This window comes from Athene noctua, chromosome 19 (genome assembly GCF_965140245.1).
Source record: "Athene noctua chromosome 19, bAthNoc1.hap1.1, whole genome shotgun sequence".
Lineage (NCBI taxonomy): Eukaryota > Metazoa > Chordata > Aves > Strigiformes > Strigidae > Athene > Athene noctua.
Window position 1 is genome coordinate 4,081,525 of NC_134055.1, and position 22,744 is coordinate 4,104,268.

General features: G+C 49.4%; 1 protein-coding gene across 2 annotated transcripts in view; it reads right to left on the bottom strand.

Moving 5' to 3' along the window:
* Nucleotides 1-1,509: 1,509 nt before the first annotated feature.
* The window catches only part of RPH3AL (rabphilin 3A like (without C2 domains)), a 40,275-nt gene continuing 19,040 nt past the window's right edge, over nt 1,510-22,744 (bottom strand). Inside the window, exons 6-9 of one of the 2 annotated variants that reach the window (XM_074923135.1) lie at nt 16,628-16,802; nt 9,448-9,561; nt 8,809-8,991; nt 1,510-2,119 (exon numbers count right to left, since the gene is read on the bottom strand). In XM_074923135.1, the coding sequence (XP_074779236.1) occupies nt 2,085-2,119; nt 8,809-8,991; nt 9,448-9,561; nt 16,628-16,802 (507 nt within the window). In that variant the 3' untranslated portion in view covers nt 1,510-2,084. Of the gene's footprint in view, nt 2,120-8,126; nt 8,992-9,447; nt 9,562-16,627; nt 16,803-22,744 lie in introns of those variants that run through there. The other variant, XM_074923134.1, reaches the window with a different exon arrangement.

Sequence of the window (22,744 nt, forward strand, 5' to 3'; positions counted from 1 at the left end):
TCAATTTTTAAGTGTCTTTTTCCTTCTTCTTCTACAGAATTAACTTAGGCTGGCAGGCCAGGCTGTCTGAGGTGCTGCAGTAATGACAACATGAGCAAGACAGCCTTGGTAGGATTGTTAAAAGCTCCAAGGCAAGACAGGACTTTTTTGGGGCAAAACACTTGTGAAATTGAAGACCCTATAGCTCTCAGAAGAAACAGCATGACTCCAGCTCCGAAATCACAGCAAAAGCTGATTTTTGAATTTACTCTTTCAGAAATGCCTAATAATTCTGGTATTGCCCCTTTCAGAGATGCATCTGGTCGAGCCAATGGCCAGGTTTAAAAAACACATACCATGACATAAAGCATCACTCAGCAGAGAACCACCTCATCCCTTGTTCTCTTCAACACTGATGTTGTAAAGCCCACGTTCAGCGGTTTCTCTTTATGCCATCTCAAAGAGCCCACATCATCCAAAGGTTTTGTTTTCATTTTTAAAAGGGCAGAAACAGATCACAGAGGAAGAGCTGGAAGGATTTTCCCAGCCATGTGCCATAGAGCGTTAGCTGGAAAAGCAGTAAGGGAATGGTCCTCTGTTGGACCATGTTCATTTAGAAAGTAAGTCAAGGATTGATTTCCGATCTCCTGTTAAGAGTGTTCCAGCACCCAACCTCATTTATCTTCATACTGCAGCCATTTGTAAGAGCATATACTACACGCACACAAAGCTCAGCAGCAAAGGAGAACGGAACAAAAGAGTAATAACCAAGGCAAAAGGCTGACATTAACAGGCACAAATTGCCTTTAAACCCATGACTTCAGAGGGAGCTTTTTGGAATCGTTTGTTTCTTCAGCAAAAGACGGGTTAGATCCAAAGCATTTAATAAAACCCGCCGACTCCTACTTGCCTAGTGTGGGTTTTGTTCAGGCCTTCAAAGATCTAATTGCTCTAGAGATACTAGGTAATTTGATTTTTCTCATCTGTCAGGCCTTGGAGGGAAATTGTCCATCCCAGAGAATAAGCAGGACCAGGGCACACAGCTTTCTACAGCCTGACTCATGAGGATACCATCAGGCAGCCAGATGTTCAAGACTTGCAGGAAAAAGGTAAAACAAAGGCCCCGTCCTCCGTGCAAGAGATGACAAGGTGTGCATGTAGGAGGAGAATCTGCAGAACTCAACAAGATAAAGTCATCTGAAAGCTTTTATCTAATTTGGCTACACAAAGGCAGCCAGATGGGCTGCAGGGTGGTGGGTGTTCTCCCACCAGGAGCTGCAGCACACACACTGCCCACAACCCCACTGCCAAAGCATCACCCTCACCACAGGACACAAACCAGTGCACAGCCAGGAGGACCAAAAAATTCATAGTACACCTCTGTGAGCGTTTCTTTACTAACTGAAGTGTCTCCCTATCACAGAGAGAGACCTCAGTAGAAACGAATGGGAGCACAACTTCACCGTCTGATTCAGGATGCCCCCACCAAACTCACACCAACTCACGACAAGAAACACAAAGGGTGACACCCTGAGCCCATGGAAGTCAAGTGCAAATCGGAGCTCCGGTCTCACGCTTGGGATTCACAGAGAGAAACACAGCCCCGGGCTGAGAAGCAGTAGAAGGGCTGTGGTCTCCTCACACCCTATTTCAGGGATATAGGGGTGAATTTCCTTTTCTTCTGAAAACTGCAAAGCCAGGACTGAGAGGCCAGGAGCTGAACCCAAGGCTAGGCTTGACAAGTCAGGAACAACAGAGGCAGCACACATTTCTTCAGCTCCGGAGAGCACTCCATGTGCCCTTTCCAACACACACAGGTCTGGACCCCACGGCAGCACCACATAGCACGGCACCCCTCTCCGAGCAGCACCCCAAACACATGTCAGTCAGCAGAAAGGGAAACCAGACCAAACCATAAACCAGGTCAGGGAGGCAGGGAGGACAGGCAGGTGCTTTCCGGGGTGCCATCATGTTGCTGCTAATGCCTGTGAAAAACCTGGCATCATAAAGTCACCACTAGCAGCAGCAGTCATCTAGAGTGAGGTCTGCAGGAGTGGGCAAGGGGCAAGTGCTAGATCCAGGCAGAGCAGCTCCATCTTCATCTGTCAGCATCGCCTTCTGGTGCGGACGTACCGTTTGCCTTCAAAATACATAAAGACAAAAAGTTTTATTTGGAAAGCAGTGAAGGGGAGAGACTTGACAAAGTTATTTTATGTTGCTTTTACATGCTCAGTGCCATTTTAAGAGCTTCCTAAAAAAATAATGAAGAGAACGCCTATGCATCATTACTCCACAGTCTGTCAGCAGTCAGGGCCCATTAAACTTTATTAAAGAAAGAAAAGACAGGGGAAAAAAAATGGGGAAAGAAGGAGAAAGAAAGAGTTGTACTTCTAGAAGTGGTCCCCTGGTACATATTTCCCTCAGAGGGCTAAGTCAGACAGAAAGCCAAGCCTCCGCTCTCAGGGGTTTCCAAACCAGGTGACAGCATCCATGTGGCATCGAGCAGGTCCTCCACGTGACCCTCCTGCCCTCCGTGTGCCTGGGCCACGGCCAGGAGCCACAGCTGAAGGTCGTCCTTGCCCGTGGATGGGGATGGGCACAAATCAGCAATGCTCTGCTGCAGAAGGCGCTCTGGCTCACGGCAACTAAACAAACCTGAGACAATCTTTTCAGCAGCCCCTGGTGAAACTCAGGCTCTGAGCACGGGACTGGCAACAGGGAGTGCTCTAGGGCAGCAGTGGGCCAGTACTAACTTCTCTCCCCCTTCTCTGAGCTGAGGGTGACTCCTGGAGAAAGAACAGGGGCTGGTTCCAGTCACTGCACTCATGTGAAACGTTCAAGGCACAGGGAGTCCTCCAAATTCCTCCCATCAGCTACTGGCCGATGTCCCAGTTGAAAGACAACCTCCCGAGCCATAAAACCTCTCAATTTGTTTACAAAGACTCCCAAAGCCAGACTTTTAAATTCTGTATTACTGACTTCCCAAGCTCTTTCCTTTATGCTTTGTGCAAAATGCTGAATAGAAGGTTGGAAGCACAAGGAGTAAATTATCACAAAGGGCAGGGAACAAGTCTAAGGCCATGAAGGCAGGAGGCCAGACAGGCTGTCTGATCAAAGACCAAAGCACAGACCTCCGCAGTGTGAAAGAAGGCACAAAAATAGGAGTTTCATCTTCAGCAGCAAACTTGTTTCCAGATATATTGAGTGAAAGAGGCAAGAGAATGAGTCTTTGTCATTCCTCTGTCTTCAAGGAAAAAGCTTTCAATTTAAAACTCCATAAAGAATTACAGAAATAGTGAAAGTAATTTATTTTTTAGGTACTCGAGCTTTTATTCACTTAACTTCAAGGCGGACTTAAAAAAGCTGAAACTGTTTTGGTTCGACCACTTGAGGACAAAAATATTTTAATTCCTTAAAACATGGAAGGGGGCATATGCTTCTTCTGAGGTTCATAGGTACAACTGCATTGTATCTAGAATGCAAACCTTGAATCATTTCCTAATGCTGTCACTACCCGAAGACATGTTTTATTTACAAATACAGGAGGACCATTCGATGCTCTGCACTACCACGAAGGCAGAGACAGCTCAAAGCTGCTCAGCCATGAAGGCACAATTCATTTTTTTCACTTTGTGGAAGAGGGACAACTCATCCTCCTTGGCAGTGGGAAAACTCAATCCCATGGCAGGAAGCTTTGAGCAAAGGGAGGCAAACTGAAGGTTGATGAGGCAGCCAGTGCAGGAGGCAGAGGCTTGGAGGGGAGAAACTGGGTGTGGGTGAGGGTCTCTCCTCCACATCTGACCCACCCCCTTTCTTTCCTACCCCATGCCCTCAGTGCAGGCAGAGCCCGAAGGCAGAGGGAGGAGGAGCAAGGATTGCAAGCACAGCTCCTTTGCACAGTCACCCACCTATTCCACCCTACTGCAAAGCCACCCCTGGAAGACTACACTGTTTGGATGCAGCTCACATGGGTGAGGGAACGAGCAGTCAGAAAACATTTAAGCAACTTTCTCACCGAGCGCAGGAAAACAGAAGTCACCTCCCCAAAGACTGCCATGAAGAAAGTAATTAAAGAAATTACTATGCCATTTGGAGCCTAATTACTGTTAGGACAGGGTTTTTTTCCTACATGGAATGAAGTAGTTAGGCCCACTGAAGCAAAATGTTACCTCCTCATCGTCCCTGAGGGAGCAAAACAGACATCTGAGAGATGGAAGGGAAGGAAAAAATAAGTTAATGCTTTAACTTCAAAGATGCCCTGAGAATTTCCTGCCACAAAAATAATGCAGAATGGATCTGCCTGTCTCATATTAACAGCTTGCATATTTATGAGCAAAAGTTGATGCCTACCCCAGCCGGGGAGGCACTGAGCCAGAGAGACTGACACCACCTCATTTCTAAATCCAGTCAATTCCTGAAAGACAGGGCATAAGTCTCCTCTGATTAAGAGAGCTGGAAGCAGCATTTCCTGCCCATCTCTCTCAGCTCCAGACCCTTTTCTCACCTCCCCTCAGCCTCTCCCAGCTACAAAGCAAGCAGCCAAGGGGAGGTGTATCCAGAAGCTGCAGCTTCAGCACGCTAGGAGAAGGGTCCAGGCTGGACTTGCTGACCTCTGGAGGTCCTGCCAGCCAGTCTCACCCTGGGACTGCAAAGCACATTTCTTATACCCCACCATCATCGTCTCAGCTCCCAGGCTCAGCAACACCACTAACACAGCTCTGTTTAACTGCCAGCTGCTGTACCACTGTTCAAATATTAATGATTTAGACAACACATTGGAAAACAAGCAGAGATGGGGAGACTGTGATTTGTGCTCAGACGTATGCTACTCACTCACTAGCTTATCACGTGGCTGTTTCTCAGACCTCCTCTTTTAAGCACAAATCAGAGCCTTCTCCAGCCCCAGAGCCCATGCCAAGCTCACTCACGTTCCCTACCAGCAAGCTCTTCAGGTGAACCACAGAATACCAAAAAGGATTGACCCGTTCCTGAGACAAGGTTCTCAGAAGACACTGAGGACCCAGTAACTGGGACGCATCAAAGTAGAACTTGCTACTGATCTGAGGAGGTGCCTTTTGCTCTTAATTTACTCCCCGCAGCAGCCAGGTCCAAGCACAAAGAAAAAGCTCTCCATGGGCTAATGAAAAATCACTGTAAGATATTGATTATTTCTTTAATTCTGTTTAATATTATTTTTCTTCATCGTTAACAATAGCAAGGATTTTGTTCTTTTTAACTGAGGCACCTCTTAACTGTACAGCCAGAACGAGGTGAGTCACCTCCCTAGCTGGGGGCAAGTAATGGGAAAAAGAAAGACTGTGCTTCTTTCTTGTGTGCAAATTTTATTCTCTTCAGAATAAAAAAAAAAAACTGTTCAGGAAAACCAGAGCATGACCTTCCTCTTAACAGCTATCATGTCAGAGTGGGCATCTCCAGGAACCAGAGTTTCAGAAGAAGAAACACCAGACCCTCAGAAAACGATGGTTTTGAAAGGGGTTTCAAAGCAGTTGGTAAAAAAAAATAATAAAATTGACAGCCTCTCAACTCACCACTCTCTTCTGCAACTTTGGCTCATGGGCTGAGGTTGCCTAAATCCCAATGCAGCTCTGACAATGAGTCATTTTATGACAAACCCCAGGCTTCATTATCTGCCTCACCAAACCCCAGCCGGAGCCAAAGCAACACACTGGAAACGTACAAATTCTTCTTAATAGCTCCTTGTTTTCCCTTGGCCACACGACCATGATGTTGTCTTGGCCTTCAGGCTTAAAGAGCTGAGGACTATGAGAGCAGGTGCATTTGCAGTACCACTCCCTAATTCCCTGTTCTGATTGTGGCTTGGGATTTAAGGATGCTAAAGTGTTCTGCAAAGTCACACTTGAGAGCAGAATTAGAGCAGACGTGAGAAAAAGAAGTAAAAAGAAAGTCACCGGTAGAACACTTGAGGTGTTAATATGAAGCAAAAATTGCTCCCAACATAGTGTTATAAAGTTGCAGAGCCTTTCAGAAAAGCTATAGCAAAATCTCCCTTTAATGCCCCCATTCTGCAGCTGAGGATCAGCAGGTTAGACATAATCTTTGCCCCTTGCTCTGTTTTTTGGGTCAGAGCAGAGCACAGGGACTGTCCTACAGGCAGGGAGATGCAGTAAAGAGTTTTGGCAGTCTTGACATACAGCACCCATTGCCTCCACCACTCTTCAAAAAGATGAGCAGCAAGAACAGCCTCTGCTTTTTGGCAAACAGTGGCATCCAGAGGGACCCATCACGAAAAGCTCCTCACAGAGAGACAAAACTCTGATCTAAAGACGGGAAGAGGCACTGCCACCTACCCCGAGGCTCCCAGCATTTGCATACCCCAGACCTCCAGCATCTCAGAGCATGTGAACCCCTCTGCAGAGCAGGACACTTCCTAGGGGACCGAAGCACTAGTTTTGCTCTTTATTTTCTGCTCTCGTCAGGCTGCTGGCAAAGCACGGGGGCATTCAGTACTGGAGCCTGTAGGATGTCTGATCAGCTCAAAGCACCTGCTACAAGAGCTGCACGGAACATGAGACCACACGAGTCGTATGGCTGTGTAATGCTGATTACTAAATACATATGTAATGGATCGTGATTGCCAATAGTTCACTGCACAGATCACATCGGGACAGCATCTCTCCAGCTGGGCACTTTAAGTGCTCTCAGAGTAAACGAATGCCAACTGTGCTTACCCCTGCTGCTCACTCGCTGCACGGAGGCAAGCCTACATCCCAAACACATTGGAAGGAAAACAACTTCCCTCTCTCCTCCCCACCTTGAAGTGCTGAAGATCACCCACACTGTGGGACAGAGCATACACCCATGGCAAACACAACGTGGCCACTTCATGTGCCTCCCACAACGTGCTCAGGTTCCAGCTTGGCCTCTTTGCAGAGACCTTTGGTAGTCTCTAACACCGCCACACTAGCCCTGGCCAGCACCCACACTGTGGAAAGGCGTAGGCTCAAAGACAGGCCAGCCTCTCTGTAGCCCGTCCAGCCGCCTCCTGCGGCCGCAGAGCCACAGCCATAGTGTCACCCAACTCCCTGTGAGCCCATAGCAGCTCAGGAGGATGGTGGCTAGTTCCCTGAGATGACACAACACAAAGAACTCTGCCCGCTGCCACCCTCCATCAGTTCCCAAGGCTGTGCCCACCATCAGCTTCATTCCCCTGCCAGCAGAAACGCTCGCTGCCACCCCCCTGCCTCCCTCCCCTGGCCGTGGAGCCCTTCCACCAAGGCACCTGCTGCTGCAAGCACCACGTCTGAAAACAGCCCCTTCTGCAGAAAGACTGGGAACCAAATGACCCCAGACATAATAAAGATCTTTACAGATACTCTCTAGTCAGGCAACCTGTCTTAACCTCCTTAGCAGGATCCTCTCTGCATCTCAGGGACTATTTTAACTGGGCTCATGAGATTGCTACAGTTTTGGGTTTTTTAAATATATCCCCACGCTGCCTGTCGTTTATAGCTCTCCCCTGCCTAGCAAGGAGAGATCGCACTGGAAAGCGCTGACCCCTTGTGCCAAGCTTTGCACAGAGGGTTTTTAGCAGGAAAAAGGCATTTTTTGCCTCTGAGATCTTGTTTGCAGAGTAATGACCAGGCAGCAGTTAGTTCAAACAGCTGGCAGGAAAGCTCCAAAATGCTAAGTGCTGTACAAACACGCCGTCTGTCCAGGTGTGCATCCATCCAGACTTCAGCATGGCCACGCAGCACCAGCGGAAGCAGCACCCAAGGGGCCACACCTGGTATCCACCACCACCACCACCCGCTTCGATGCCGCAGGACAACCTGATGCTCCACTCCGGCAGGCAGCAGAGCCCACACACAACAGGGATCAGCTGTCTCTAACGCCACAGCCAACAGGGGCTTAAAATAAACCGCCCAGGCCGGGGCAGTACTATAATCCAGAGAGAGGACAGACAGAGCCGATGTAGCACTCATCTGATTTGCTTTGCAAAAACTGAAATTCAAGAAAACTGCAAATCTCTGAAACTTGGGGAGAGAAGGAAGAGCAGAGAAACAATTTTATGCCGGCTATTTCTAGTGGGAAGTGTGGGGAGGGGGACTATGACTCCATGTTACACCAAAGGATAAACCTGAGCTCTCTAATCCAATTTATGCCTCAACATGCACAGCACAAACCAGGCTCAGGAACAAAAGGAGTGGCAGTTCACAGGGTGGCAGGAATGCTCAGGAGGGAGCGGCACTAAATGATAACTTAAGGGGTTATTGAATAGATTAGCGGGAACTGCAGAGAGAACACATTTGCATCTCTTTCAGCTGCTCCAGATCAGATGCGATAGCAGCCTCTGCTCTCAGTCACTTAATTGTTCCAAGGTTGTTGAGGGGGAAAAAGCGTCTTTTTATTTTTTTTTTTTTCCACTGCAGAGTTCTGGGAAGAGCCATGCTTGGCTTTAAGAGCCATCTAACATCAGGAAAATTTTTATTCAGTCTCATAAAGCTGCTGGACTTCTGCTTTGCTTCAGTAAAAGCTCAATCTGTTCTGCTGCCTCTGCAGGGCAGACAGGAGGCCCTGGGCCTTTGCAGAGGGGCAGACCCAAGCTACGGCTGCTCTTGGAGGTGGGTGTAGACAGCTCCCACCCCAGACAATTACTCATGTTGCAGCATAGATTCTGCATGGAAGAGGAAAGGAGCAAGCTGTAATGCTGTGACAGCATCTGCCGTGAGGAAAGCAGCAAGGAAAGGTAATCCTGGGCCGCAGCTTTGCCAGGTGTGCCTCTGAGAAAGCTGTGCTTCGAGTCAGCCCCAAAAGCATGGATCTGCCCAGAGAGGAGGTTCAGCTTACCAGGGACTCTGCTGCCCACATCGCTGTCACACCCGTCCGCCGGCTGGTCGCTCTGGCAGCTCTCCGTGGCGCTGAGGGCAGCCCCCGGCTCGCTGCCCAGGCTGCTGCGGCTCCCCGAGAGGGTAGGGGAGTGGGTGCTCCCCAGCACCCTGCTCGTGGCCTGGCTGGGTTCCCCGATGGGTGCTGCAGGGATACAACAGAGAGATGCTGCTGTGGGAGGGAGAAGTGGGTGCAGATGCTGGGCCAGGTCTTAGAAGAGCAGCAGCCTCCCCGCTCCCAGCCGGGCACCCTCAGGAGCAGGGTCAAAACCCAGTTCCTTGCTCTGCTCCTAAAGTGGCACCAGCAATTCCAGCACCACAAAGTCAGGAGTGAGGAGCTGGATGAAGACATGCTGCCAGGCGGCCAGGAGCAGCTCCCAACTGCAAGGGCAGACCCCAAAAGGCTGCAGGCAGTGGAGTGACCCACTGATACTATTCCAGTGAGAAAGGATCAGACCCTCGCCTGGCACAGCTACAGCCAGTGGGCTGCACCAGCGTAGGGCAGGTAAGTGGCTGAGCCAGAACCCACAGTACCAAGAGCCAAACATTCAAGCACTTTACACTTCCCACCCTCCAGCCACAAGGAACAGCAACTCCTCACCCAGTCCTGCTCGGTGCTTTCTGCCTTGTGAGCCTTTTGACCCCGGGGGTAATGGCTTGTCATCCAGGCTGGAGGAACTGAACTCCGAGTCACTCTCACTGTCGCTAGAAACCACTGCAGAAAAGATTGAGGGGAGGAGAGAGACAGTTACTCACAATGTTCATAACACTTACCAAAGAGGGTGCCAGATGGATCCAAATAAAACATGAACAAATGCTGACTCGCCGATCACATTCTCCCTCTCCAAAAGGAGCCCTACCTGCAGTTCCCCCACAGCTGTTCACTGTTCCTCTCAAACATGATGTGCTTTTACTTTTTACAGATGATTTATAACTCCACCGTACACTCTCCAGCGGGGCCAGCACCTGAAGCAGATGCACGCACCACCAGTGCTTCTCTCCTAAACCTGACTGGGACCATGGAGACTGCACCACTGCTTTAATGCTCAAAGCCCCCTGCTGCAAAGCCAAGAGCCCTGTGGTGGGGGAACAGGGCTCTGCTCCTGCTAACCCCCACGCCAGGACATCAGCAAGCCCCCTCCTCCTGAAGGTTGCTGTCTCCCATGCAGGAGTGACAGGCTAAGGGCTGGGCATGAGGCTGGTTCCTGCTCTGCTGCATGTGGAGGGGTCCAGGCTGCACTGTAAGAGCGTCCACGTTTGAGTGAAGTGGAGAGAGGGGCTGGCTTCCTCCAAGCCGCATTTCAAGTGCAGCAGAGCCTCTGTGGGAGCTCCAGGTTCTATGAGGAAAACACCAGATAAATACTGACCACATCAAGTAGCAATTACACAAAGAACCAGCCTTATTTGCTCATCGTCCAGTCAGCACTCATCCCTATCAGCACACTGCCCAGAACTGCATTACTCCTCTGACCCCAAGGCTTAATACACAAGGGTCGCTCCCCTTCCTCAGGGAGACTGTTGCCCCATTTCAAGGCTGCTTTTTTTTCCCCTCTCCTTCCCCCCACCCAAATCCTCGTCCTAATCTTACTGCTCCATAGTTTCCACAAGAGCTGAAGGAGCCTCATTTTGCCAGACACAACTTCCAAAACTGGCAGGTTGCTTTCACTTTTCCATGCAATTATGCAAACACCTCTCCTGCTTAAACCAGTGTAAAAGGTAATTCGACTGCCAGCTGCTGTGGGTAAAATGAGAAAGGTGTTTTTCCAACTCCTGGGCTTTTGTAATGGCCTTATCTCAGAACAGAAATGATGGGGCTGAGGAGGAAGGTAACAGGAAAACTGTCTTTTCTTTGAGGGATTGTACCTACAGCATTTCTCTGTCTGACCAAGGCAGATACCAGCTCTCCAGGCAGCTCAGAAGCCATTTTACACAGTGGGTCACAATTCCTGGTAGAAAGCAGAATAGTGGCTCATGTGGGACAGAGTAGGCAACACTGCAACCTACAGCCTCTACTGTGGGGAGCCCCCAACTATTTCTTTATATTATAAGCTTATATTCACAATATGAATTCCCCATTCTGCTACTGAATAAACCACTTCACCCTGCGCCGTGTTACTCATAACACCCAACCTCACAGTGTTGCTGGGCGCAGGAGGGACGTGGGTGCAGAGGTACAAAGTGACAATCGTGGGGTAGCAGAGAGAGCTGTCAGTTCACCTCTCTGTATCAGCCCTAAAATTCACTATACACAGCTCACAGAGCTACAAACCCTTCAACACTGCCCAGGGCAGGAGGATGGGTATCCCTCCCCTTGCACAGGTGAGCACATGCTGTCAAATATTTCCCCCAGGGGACCTCTGTAGATGCTCCCGTATTCAGGCATCAATCTGTACTACACAGAATATTAAAAAAGAATAAATTTATTAATACCTAAAATAGCACTCTTCTGGAGTTAACATCTCTGAGGATATTAAAGCTGGCTGCTGGCATTATTGCAAAGTGTTATTGAAGTTGCCTGCCTGTGCTGCCAGGAAGAGCTGTGCAGGGTAGGCTGCCAGGCCCCCTCCTCGCTGCCTGCACAGCCTTCCCTGGGGAACCGGCTCCTCCTGCGCCTGCAGCCTTTGGGACCTCCTGGCACCAGCAGAAATGGGACCTCTCAGCTGCAGGGAAAGGGGCTGTGGAGCTGAGTGAAGCCTCGTTACGAGCAGGGGGTCTGTGCTTCTGGCTGAGAGTCCTCAAAGCAAAGGTTTGGCTTTGGGCTTTGCTGTCTTAAAGACAGCTTCCCTACTTCCCCAAAACACCCTGGGAGAGGTGGGGGACTACATATAAATATTGTTAACAACAACCCATACATACCAGTATGTATTTGTTTGCTATAAAATCCAAATCTCAGCTGTGAGAATGATTCTGATGGTCCTGTTGCTCAATTCCCTCAGAAAATGCACTGCTGTCCCACTTGGTCATCATCCTTTTTTGGCCTCCTGGATTCATAAAAATCATCGCTTCAGGACAGCTCCTTCCTCCATGAATCCTTTAAAAATGTTGGAAGCCAGGATTTATTTGGAGAATACCCCAGTGAATCAGTGGAGGTGACTTTAGCTGCCTTCCCTTCTGCCATTCAGCAGTTCAGAGAGGACCAGCACAAGAGGAGGAAAATATTAATGACACGAAAGGCACTCGCACCACAGGAGCAGCCCTGTCTGCTCTCATTTCCTCTGCTGCCAATAAGAGTATATTTTACCCACTGTGCCAATGTTTCCCTTTAAGGTAATTTTTCTCCCAAAGCTCCCAGACCTTCTGCTGGCACTTTCCAGAGCCCAGAAGTCGTAAATCTGGTGTTCCAGCAGTTGCTGATATATCAATAAGAGTCGTTGGACAGCTGTACTTTCAGAGAACGTAACAGATTTATCCCTCTCCATCTCCAGCTGACGGAAAAAAAGCTCATAAAAAAAATATGCCGAGATAAAACTTGCAAGAAAAGCAGTATTCCCACAGGGAATGGGTCACTCATGGAGAGCCTGAGTCTTTACAGCTGCCGCCAGAGCCCACGATCCCTTCACCACATAGTTCAACCTCCAAACCAGAGCCCCGTGGCACAGAAAGCCACAGAGAATGATGAGGGGCTGCCGGGATGCACCTAACCCAGCAGCAGAGGATGTGGGGAGGCTCTGCAGAGGCCAAGGGGAAAGGAGCACTTGGCTGGAGTTGAGCTCTAATATTAAACACATGCATTTGGCACGGGCACACCTGCAATGGGAAGTGCCAGCCACGTTTCTGCTGCCCATCGCAGGGCAGAGCTCAATCCCTGTACACACAAAGCCTGGCACTTCTTGCAGTTGCCAAAAATACAGAAAAAGCACATGGGCACACAAGGGCACCCTGCAGCAACAGCTCTGGACATCTGCACGCACCCAGCACAGCCACGGCGTGCTGGATGAGCAGGCTGAGCATGAGCCCTTGAGCACACACCTCCCCTGCAGCACCGTGTCATCAGCCTCTGCAAACACCACCTCCGGGGAGCGGGGAGGCCGACAGCTCCTGGTCACTGTGGGTGGGAGATTAAGAGTTTTATTACAACCCAAGTGTCTCACTAAGTGCAGCTCCTATGCTAGATCTCACCCAGCATTGCCCACAGTTGCAGCGACATCTCCAAGCAGGAGGAGGGGACTGGCCCCAACCGCTCTCCCTTTCAGAAGCAGCACACGTGCAGCGTTGGCACTGCCCTGACTTGTAAAGAAGTTGGATGACCCCCTCGGTGACCTGCCTCAGCATGTTCCTCTCTGCTCCATCACTCCGGGATTTGGCCTCCAGCACACAGAAACCAGACGAACCCTCTGCATCCCCCTGCCCGGCCGCGGCTCCTGCGCCTCCGACAGCGCTGAGCCCAGCACGTCGCATTGCTTGGCAACAGGACTAGAGCACATTGCAACAGGAGAAACCACCAGAGACCGAGCAGAGCAGCAGGCAGCCCTCACGCCAAACAGTGCAATAGCTCAGGGATCACTCTTCTTTTTTCCACCCAGATGCTTTACATTTTTTTTCTGCAGAACTCAGAGTGTGAAAGAAGGAAAGCCCTGCTGCTTATTGCTCCCCACCCCCTGATGGCCCCATCCTGCCTGACCCAGTGCAGGAACCCACCCACATTCCACCACATGGAGCAGAGCTGTTCCCCAACACAAGAAATATTACTGCTATTCTCCTCACGACAATACATTTGTGCCTTAACTAATAGCAGGGTTCCCATGGCAACTGCTTGTTTATTACAGAAAAACTAAAGGCAACAGCAAATCCCAGTGTCAGCGAGAGCAAGAGAAATAATGGGTGTGTAAAAATAAAACTTCTTCCTGGTGGGTTTGGCTATTATTCCAAGAAGCATGTTCCTGTGGTCCCTTGGTCCCAACTGCCATCCCACTCTCCTGCAACAGGAGCAGCCAGTACCCAGGGCCTGGCACTGATTCCCTTCCTTCTTAGGAGGAAAAAGGGACATTTGAGTTCGTCCCATCCCTGCAGAAAGGCAGGTCCTGGCACAGAGGATGTTGAAAGGACAACCGTGGCTCCTCTCTTCCAGGCTCTCCGGGGGCTGTGCCAGGACATGGCTGTGCCTGCGCTGGTCCCACCTGACTTGAATCCCATTAATAGCAGAGAGACAGCTCCTTCAGCACCTCGGGAGGGGAGCGGTGGGGTTAGAGATGGCTGGCCAAGATAAGGGAAACCCCAGGGAAAGCAGCCTGTCAGAGTCAGGCACGTTAAATGCCAGAGCTCATTCCTGAGAACATCCTGCCAAACAAGCAACAGGGCTTTACTCCCTGCCGAAAGGATGTGTTCAAATGAGGGCGTACGAGGTGTGAGCTGACAAATGTCATCGGCCAGGAAGAGGTAAGGCAGGCTGCCTTGTCAGCCATGGCTTTGTAAAGCTCAGTCCAGCTGCAGATTCACACCAGCAATATCACAGCTACATCATCTCCACAGGGGAAGGCACTGCCCTGCACATTCAGAGGTTTCAGATGACAAGCAGCAGAAGTGCCAGCAACTGACAGGTGAAAAAAGAGTTAAACGGAGGGGTGAGATGTACAAGTTCCGAGTTTCAGGAATGAATTACAGCCCACAGTGCCCATTGAAAGCTGTCCAGAGGACAGGTGGCCTAACAAAGAAGGGCAATAAATAAAGAAAGCACCAGAAAATAAAACCATAAATTAGTATTATCCAACCCGTAAAACAACAGCCAGCCAAAAATCAGAGCACATGGAGAAAGGCAGCTCACCACCCACATCAAAGCTTACCAAAGGCCACTTTGCTGTCCTCCACCTGCTCCTTTGCTGCTCCTGCCAGTATTTAGGGGGAAGCCTTCTCCCAAAACAAAACTCAACTAAAAAGCTGAACTAAAAAGCAGGCCAGGTCTGGGCCTAACACCTTTGACTTGTAATGCTTTCTGTATCATGTGAACAGAAAATACCTCATCAATTGGTTCATTTACTAAGACAACTCCTTCCAAACGTCTCCTGGAGGGAAGTACAACCATCTATTTTGATCTAATTTGTCTTTAATTGGAAAAGTTACAGTAGGTCTGGGAGTGCTTTCCTAGCTGGGGCCTGAAAAGAGTTTGTAAACCAGACTCTCCTGAGCCCTCTTTATGAAAAGGTTATTTCCCCCTGCACTGCTGATAAGATTTATCTTGATGTGGAAGAGTGTATGCTGCTCGTACACTGAAGAGGTCTTCTCCAATTGAAGGGATCTAATAGCAAAAGACAGAAGGAGAGAGAGACCAAACAGTTCTTCTAATCCACACCAAAAAGAAATGAAGAGAAATCAAAGCAGACTGGCAGCAGCTTTAATTCTGCAGCATCCATCCATCGCTGTGCTAATGTCCCTGAGCGCTCAGCTCCTCAGTGCCAAGCTGCTGTTTCCCCCCAGCTGGCTCCGGGCACAGCGCTGAAGTGAGCACACGAGCAAGAATGGGGTGGGCAGATGGAAGGGGAGGGGGGGGGGAAACCCTACAAGGCAGTGCTGTAAATGGGAACTGATGCAGTAGCAATCCAAGATGCCACATGCGATACAATGCTCTACTTCAATCAAGGTCTACCTCAAAGAACAGGGTGACGTCGCGCCCAGAACAGGGTGACGTCGCAGGGTCACGTTACACCCAGAACAGGGTGACATAACACCCAGAAGAGGCTGACATCACACGCAGAACTGAGGGTGATGCCACAGCTGCTCAGGGGCTGAGGCACAAAAGGACACAGCTTGCTCCTGCTCACTGACTGGAGAACAGGATCTCTGCCCACTTGCTCCAGGCCCCAGGAAGACCCCAGGGAGATGCTGGTGGTGTCATTTCTGACCCAGCTCAAAGTGACCTGAGGCATCTGCTCAGTGGGGCTCTGCAGAGCAGCAGGAGCAAGCAGCCCCATGGAGGAAGTAAGACCGGCCTTTTGTCAGCCTTGGCTGCACAACAACGTTCAGCAGCAGCACCATCCTACGTAGTGCAGCGGGAGGAGCCCCTTGGGCTGCGACTGCAGACAGGTGTCTGCTTCACGGCTCATCCCTCCCTTGGCAGCCCCAGCAAAACACCAGTGGCTGCAAGGAACAGAGAGGAAAGCAAGGGGGGACTGAAGGACAGGGAGTTCAGAAGGACTGTAGCTAGTTTGGGCCACCAATGTGCACATAAGTAACAGTGAAATCTGAAAAACATACCATAGCATAAAAAAACCCAACACTGCCCACATAGGAAACACACCACATCTTGTGGGCCATCTGTGGGTGCGTATGTGGGTTGCTGAACTTTCCGCACACACTGACAATGCAAAAGTACAATCAGCATTCGGGTCAGAAGATTAACGACGTCTAAAAGCAAGAAGGCCAGAAGAAAAGAATGTGCTTGTTAAGGAAGAAACTGATAAAGAAGGGACTCTTTGGAATTACAAAAGCAGGAACTTATCTACTGGCTGCGTGCAGGTAGCAATGTTTGTGGAAAGTACCAAGGGGAGCTGTTTTTTGAAATAAGCATGCACAAGAGTAACGCAAGGTAGCAACAAGTATATAAGGGCTTGCTGCTATTTTTAGAATGCACAAGAATATATAAGGACTTGCTAATAAAGTTTGGGCTCGACTTCCAATCCTACTGATTGTCTGTGGTCTTGTCTCCGGTGGCCTGCACCGGAATTCATCCCCACAGCCATCCCTCACCTCTAACAGAGAGCCTCCCCTGTTAGCTGAATCCTGCTATCAGCAGTAGGAGCCAGGTCCTTGTCCCCACCTGCCTCCTGGGCATACAGCAGACAACCAACCTTTTCCCCTGGCCCAGGTGAAGGATCGGCTGGTCCCGACGCTCTCTGCCTCCGGCACGGCTGGCTCGCTTTGCCAAGGCTGCGAGTGCAGCTCGCTGGGTTTGCTGCTGCTCTTCAAAGGTGTGATGTACTTGGGCAGCCCTTTGTAGAACCATGCACCAGACCTCTTCCAGACCTGTTAGAGACAGACACACACCACCTTAAGCCTGGGTTTTTATAGGATGAGAGCACAGCCAGCACTAAACAGGCTCCCCACCAAGCTCAGCCCAGCTCCTGCCTCTGAGCTACCTTGATGTCACTCAAACACAACAGGGGCAAGCCTTCCAGCCCAGAGACCAGCAGTTCCCCTTCACTCTGCAGCTACCACAGCATCCCAAATTCCTCCCCATGCCTTGTCAGGCCAGCTTCACCTCGGTTCTTCTTCCACCACTTAAAAAAAAAAAAAATTTAAAAAATCACAAATTTGAATGAGCAAGAGGCACAGATTTGAGGAGGAACAGAGGGTGATCGTGCAAACCACAGAGCTTCTTATATTCTCCAGGTCAGGACTAGATGTTTCTCTGATGCTGTGCTTGAGTCAAACACGTGTTCCCAGGCTTACTACAAGGATATTGGGATGAAGTTCCCTGGCCTGCACTAAGCAGCAGGCAGTTCAGCTTCTGCATCTGTTGCTTTCCCATTGGGAATCCACAGAAAGAAAAAGCTTCCTGGAGAGAGCAGGCACGTGCCATGGGTGGCAACAGCCCCAGGCACATGCTCTGCTTAGAGTAAAACAAGTCTTGCCCTGGCTGGAGGGGCAGCAAGTCTCCTCCTGGGCCAGGTCCCTCAGCCTGGGTCACTTTACTTCTGAGAGAGAAGCTGAGGGTGCAGGCGGCAATGCCAGGACAGCAGAAACGCTGCCCCATGCTGTACCAAACGGCACAACCTCGATGTTCATTCCACAGAGCAATTCAGGCTAAGCCAGATCATTTAACAAGCGTGCCTGAAAACCCCAGAACGGGAAGAACCACACTCAAATAACCTGAATCTGCAGCAGGAAACAGACTGCGAGCGCTAAACTGCAATATCTCCTGTAAGAACACTCTCTGCTCTACAATTCAGTTTTAATGCAGCTTATGATGAAGGAGCTTTATTAAGTATATTTAATATAAAGCCTGTTGTGAGCCAGAAGAAAGGAAAAGGATGGCAGCTCAGAGAAGGAGAAATAGCCTCTAAAAACCTAATTCTTTTGTGCCTTCCAGCAGTCTACTAATGAGCTAATGAGACAGCCAGTGCAAAAATAAGTTAATATAGTAAGAATATAATTTTCAGTTTCATGTGGGGGGTGGGGGGCACAGAAAATCTGCATTTCCGTTCAGAGTGAAGGAGATAATCAGTGTTTCTACTCCAAGTTCCCAAAGCATTTTGCATATAGTATCACCATAATGACAACAGGTGCAAATGCCGATAACCCTAATTTCAGCAACACATTTGCAATTTGCATTTAGGGCTTAATCAAAGCAGAGGACAGTGACAACACCTGGCACTCATGAGAAGTTCTTACGCAGGCACAAAAAGCAGGACATCACTGTCACCATTTCACTGATGGGAGGAGATTGCTCAGCAGGTTGTCTGGTTCCTCGTCCAGAGCCATCAACAGAGAGCTAAAATCCGTGTTCGGGGTCTTGAAAGCCAAGTGAAGATGATCTGACTTCAGAGAGGAACCTGGCAGTTTGCTTTTTGAAAGAAGAGTACCCAGCAGAAGAAAGCACAGCATCGCTGTGACCCATCACACACGTCAGCTACTGTAGGAGTGCAAGACACACGCTCATGTGCACCACAGAAGGATCTAGAAACCGGGAGGTGAGAGCACCCTGCAGTTACACCAGTGTTTTCCTGCTGGGTAACAGACCAGCAGGATGGTGAGTCTCATCCACGTGAAAAGCTGGGAAGCAAGTTCTCCAAATGAGAAATGACTGCAAGTTCTCCTACAGAGGGGCCCTTGGCAGGCAGGACACTTTACCAGCTCTTTCACCAGCAGGCAAACAGCAAAAATAGTGACCCAGCCAGCCGAGACACAAGCTGACAGGGCACGTTCCGTCCCCTCTGCTAGCATGCTGGGACTCTGCAGCATTTGGTACAGCTTGTACAACAGCACACGTCAGCGCAGCACAGAGACACTGGAAGAACGTGCTCCGCTATCCCTGCAAAACCAAGAATCGGGAAACGCAAGGTACTTTTTCAATCTGGGACAGACATCTCTACCTGGAGCTTAGCCCACTGTAACTCAGGTAATCACACGCAATGGAGGAGCTGCAGGCTGGGCAAGCCCTGGTCTCCCCTGTCTCAGGAAAGCAGGAGGCCTTGGGAGCAGCAGCACAGGCAGGACACGGTGGGCAGGCCAGGGGGTCTGCGCCCTGAGCAGCACCATGGCTTGGGGAGGGCAGGTCAGCCCCTTCTGCACACTGGGTAGCTGGGCCACAAGTAGCTTCCCTGCACAAACTGCCGGGGAGGAAGCAACCTTTTCTTACAGTCATTCTCTGAACAGACCTTGCAACATCTGTAATTTAATTTGAAGCACTGAAGAGACCTATTATCTTCAGGCGAACTACAATTTAGGCACACCATAAAACCAATCAGACACAGCAAGGATTGCTGTAAGAAAAGGCTGGTCACCCCCAGGTTTCTCACTACCCCAAAGCCAGTCCAGTTACAGAAAGTGTTAACGATTTAATACATCCAGCTCTGATGTAGTAATACCAGTACAAAAGTGAGTCTATGCATACATATTCACTTTGAATTGGTGCTTCTAATAGAGTTTGGTCTCATTACAGCAGCACTGAAATTGATTTGAGATCAGCTCTAAAATAGCTGCAGCAAGATGTTCTCCCCTATAATAATTTAGTACCTCTGCTCCCCCCAGGTTAGCAGCACGCCCCATTTGAAACGACCGCAGCTCACGTTCTGTTCTGCACATGGGCACACAGGTCAGTTTTAGCATCCATGCATCAAAACAAATCGATGTTGCTGACTGCTATTGATGGTAGTTTCATTGATCGCAAGAGTGGCCTGACAGCAAAGTTCTTGCTTGATTTTAAATTAATAAATCTATAACAGGACTTCAAGAATAAAACTACTCTTTATTAGTAGGAGTTTGCTCTTTTCAAGGAGGAGTTTTGGTCCCACCAGTCCTTTTGGCACGTAAGGTGAAATGGGGCCCCCATGGCAGCCTAAACTGGAGTTTCATCACCAAGAGGGACAGCCAGCCCTTTCAGCCTCTTGCAACAACCCAATTTTAAGTAAAGTAACATTGATCATCCCTTGCTCTGAGTGCTTGACAGAGAGGAGTAAAGATCTGTATCTGCATTACACCAGATCAGGATGGGGTGGCCCAGCATGTGGCTCAGGACAGAGCTACCACACCACGGTTCGCCAGCTGCAGCTGTCCCCAGCCCACTGTACTCAAACTGGCCCAGCCAAACACAAAAAAAATCCATGCTAAATACTGACTTCCTTCAGGCTCCTGTCCTTCTGCCTCCCCTGACACCTAAACTACCCTAAAGCAAAGTGGGGGAGAACACAGGGAAGGAGAGCTACTTTAGCAACAGACTCCATTTTTATTACTTCAAACCAAATTAACAGCCATGGCCATGACAAGTCCAGAGAGCTCAATGCCTTTTATAACCCTGACAATATTCCTATTAAAGTTGCATCAAGCAGTCATTATAGCTACAGGATGAGACAGTCAGAAGCAGATGTGTATTTTTATCTAGCACGTTCAAGTGCAGCCTGTAAACGGGGCCCAGCGGAGAAACCCTGGTGAAATGCATGTTACTGCTCAAACTTCTCCCTCCTCTTTCTCCTTCTATGAATATACAAATGCTAAAACAACTCCTAAACGGAGAAAACATTAAGACTTGCCGATGAAGAGATGGATCACAGCTGAAGCAATCATAACAAACGCTTGCAGCCCCCCCCCCCCCCCCGAGTTTGCTCACCAAGCCACACGTCCCCTAAACAGAGATGCTTAGGAAGGATCTTTGCTGCAAAACCACACTTTGCTCTACCACCTATTTCTCACCACGCAGTAGCTGTTCTCATTCTGCAGCCCCTTTCCTTCAGAGCAGCCTGGGCCGGGCTGTGCGAGAGGGGAACAGTTACCTTCAGCTTCCCATGCTGACACCAGTGTTACTGGCTCAATCCCCCAGCAGCCAAAAGGCGGGGGAGCAGGTTCTCGTGGGCTACAATGCTGAATGAAGAGAAAGGCACCTGCAAACGCAACCACCCTGGGAGGACGTCATTGCCATTGCCCTCACGCAGCACATGCCCACACACTCACTTTGTCCCAGCTCTCCACCACGGCTCTGGCACGCTGCAAACCACTGGCAGGGAGAAAGAGCAAGCGCTCTTCAGCTTCGTTATTTGCATTCATCTGCTTTTCCATAACACAGAGATTTCCAATTACATTATTTACAGCAATCTGTTGTCAACTCCCACATTCAGTACTTGAGGATGAAGAAAATTAAAAGGCAGTAAAATTGCTATTCGGAGCTTTGTTTCCGGAATAGCAGAATCTATCCCACCTCTGACCCCAACGTTTCTCAAGCTGCGATGGCTGCCAGCCTTCAGCAATTTATCATTCCCCTCTCAATCAGGCCTCTTTTTTTGCCTGTGGCTCTCTTCTAGAGGACACTATTTTGAGTCTAATCACTTGCTACCACCCCCCCAAAAATAATATGGCGGGCTATTGATGAGTTCTCTGAATTGCAAACAGGTGCACATCACTTTGATTCAATCCAGAGTCACCCAAAATAAACACTCCCCTCCATCAGTATGGTTATCTCACCAAGAAATCATCATGCCAGCAGGAATAACCCTGGGCTATGTGGGGTTTTAATGTTCAAAATTGTATGAGTGTATATGTGAAAAGGGAAGCCCTGGGGGCAAAAGAGGAGGAGACAACTCTGTTCCTCCAGCACAGTAATCTTCTTCCTCTGTATGGTTTATTGTGATAAACCAAGAAATGCAGCCAGCCATGAAAATGCCGTTTAGTGAAGGAGAAGAAATTAAAGGGAAAGTGTAGCAGAGGGGGCAAATTAAAACTTTAACAGGTCCCTGATAGCTGACACTCTCTTTCATATTCAATGGGGTTTAAAAAAAGCTATCTCCCCCCACCCTACTTAAACTGTTTTCATTATCACTACAATTTTGGATGTGTCAATTCAAATGTAAATGTGCGTGAACGCTTCCAAGAGGATTTTAATTACGATGATAGCATCGCTAATTATGGATATTAAAAAAAAAAAAAAAGTGGTAGTTCAGGAAGGTGCTTTGCAGAACCTGGTGATAACAGTCAAAACAAGGCTGTGCAGAGAGGTAAACGGCTGGGCAGGGATTTGACAAACACTCCAGGTCCCATTTGCCCTTCAGGCCAGGAGGTGACAGGCCGACTTCAGCCACATGTGACTAATTTAACATGGGCATTGCTGCCCCAGCTCTTATTAGGCTCACGTGCTCTGCCAGAGGCCTGGCAGCAGAGAATCATTCCAGCTGTACACAGGCCCATCACAGCTCCTCCCAGGCAGTTTTGCTCCTCTGACAGTCACTGCAATAAGCCCATTTTGCTGGACGACTTGCTCCCTTTCTGCCCTGCACTCTCATGGCCGTGGGTGCGTCACTGCTCTTCGCTGCCAAGTCAGCGAACAGGCTCACTGCAGACCTGTGCAATCGGGGATCAGCGTCCCTGATCATGCCATGGGAGTTCATACACATGCAGAAACAGGACTGCCCCAAGGAGCATCAGCCCTCCACACTCAGTCTCCAGAAAGGCAATGCAAGATGCAAAGCCAAGAAAGGCAATGCAGCACATGGAGGAGGGAAGAAGGGAGGGAGATTCTTGCCCTCCAAAGTGAACGTGAGCTTGACTGAACTTGCCTCTACCCCTGCTTGCAGGAACGATAAAACATGATCCACTGCCGCTTTAATTCCACTGCCCTCAGAAGACATTGCAAAGGAAAACATCCACAGGATCCTGGAATAAGAAAAAGGGGTTTTCAATAGACACTTCTGCAAACAGCTGGAACAAGTGGTATCTCCTTGAGGCCAGTTCTGGCCTAAAGCAGATGAGGTCTATCTTAT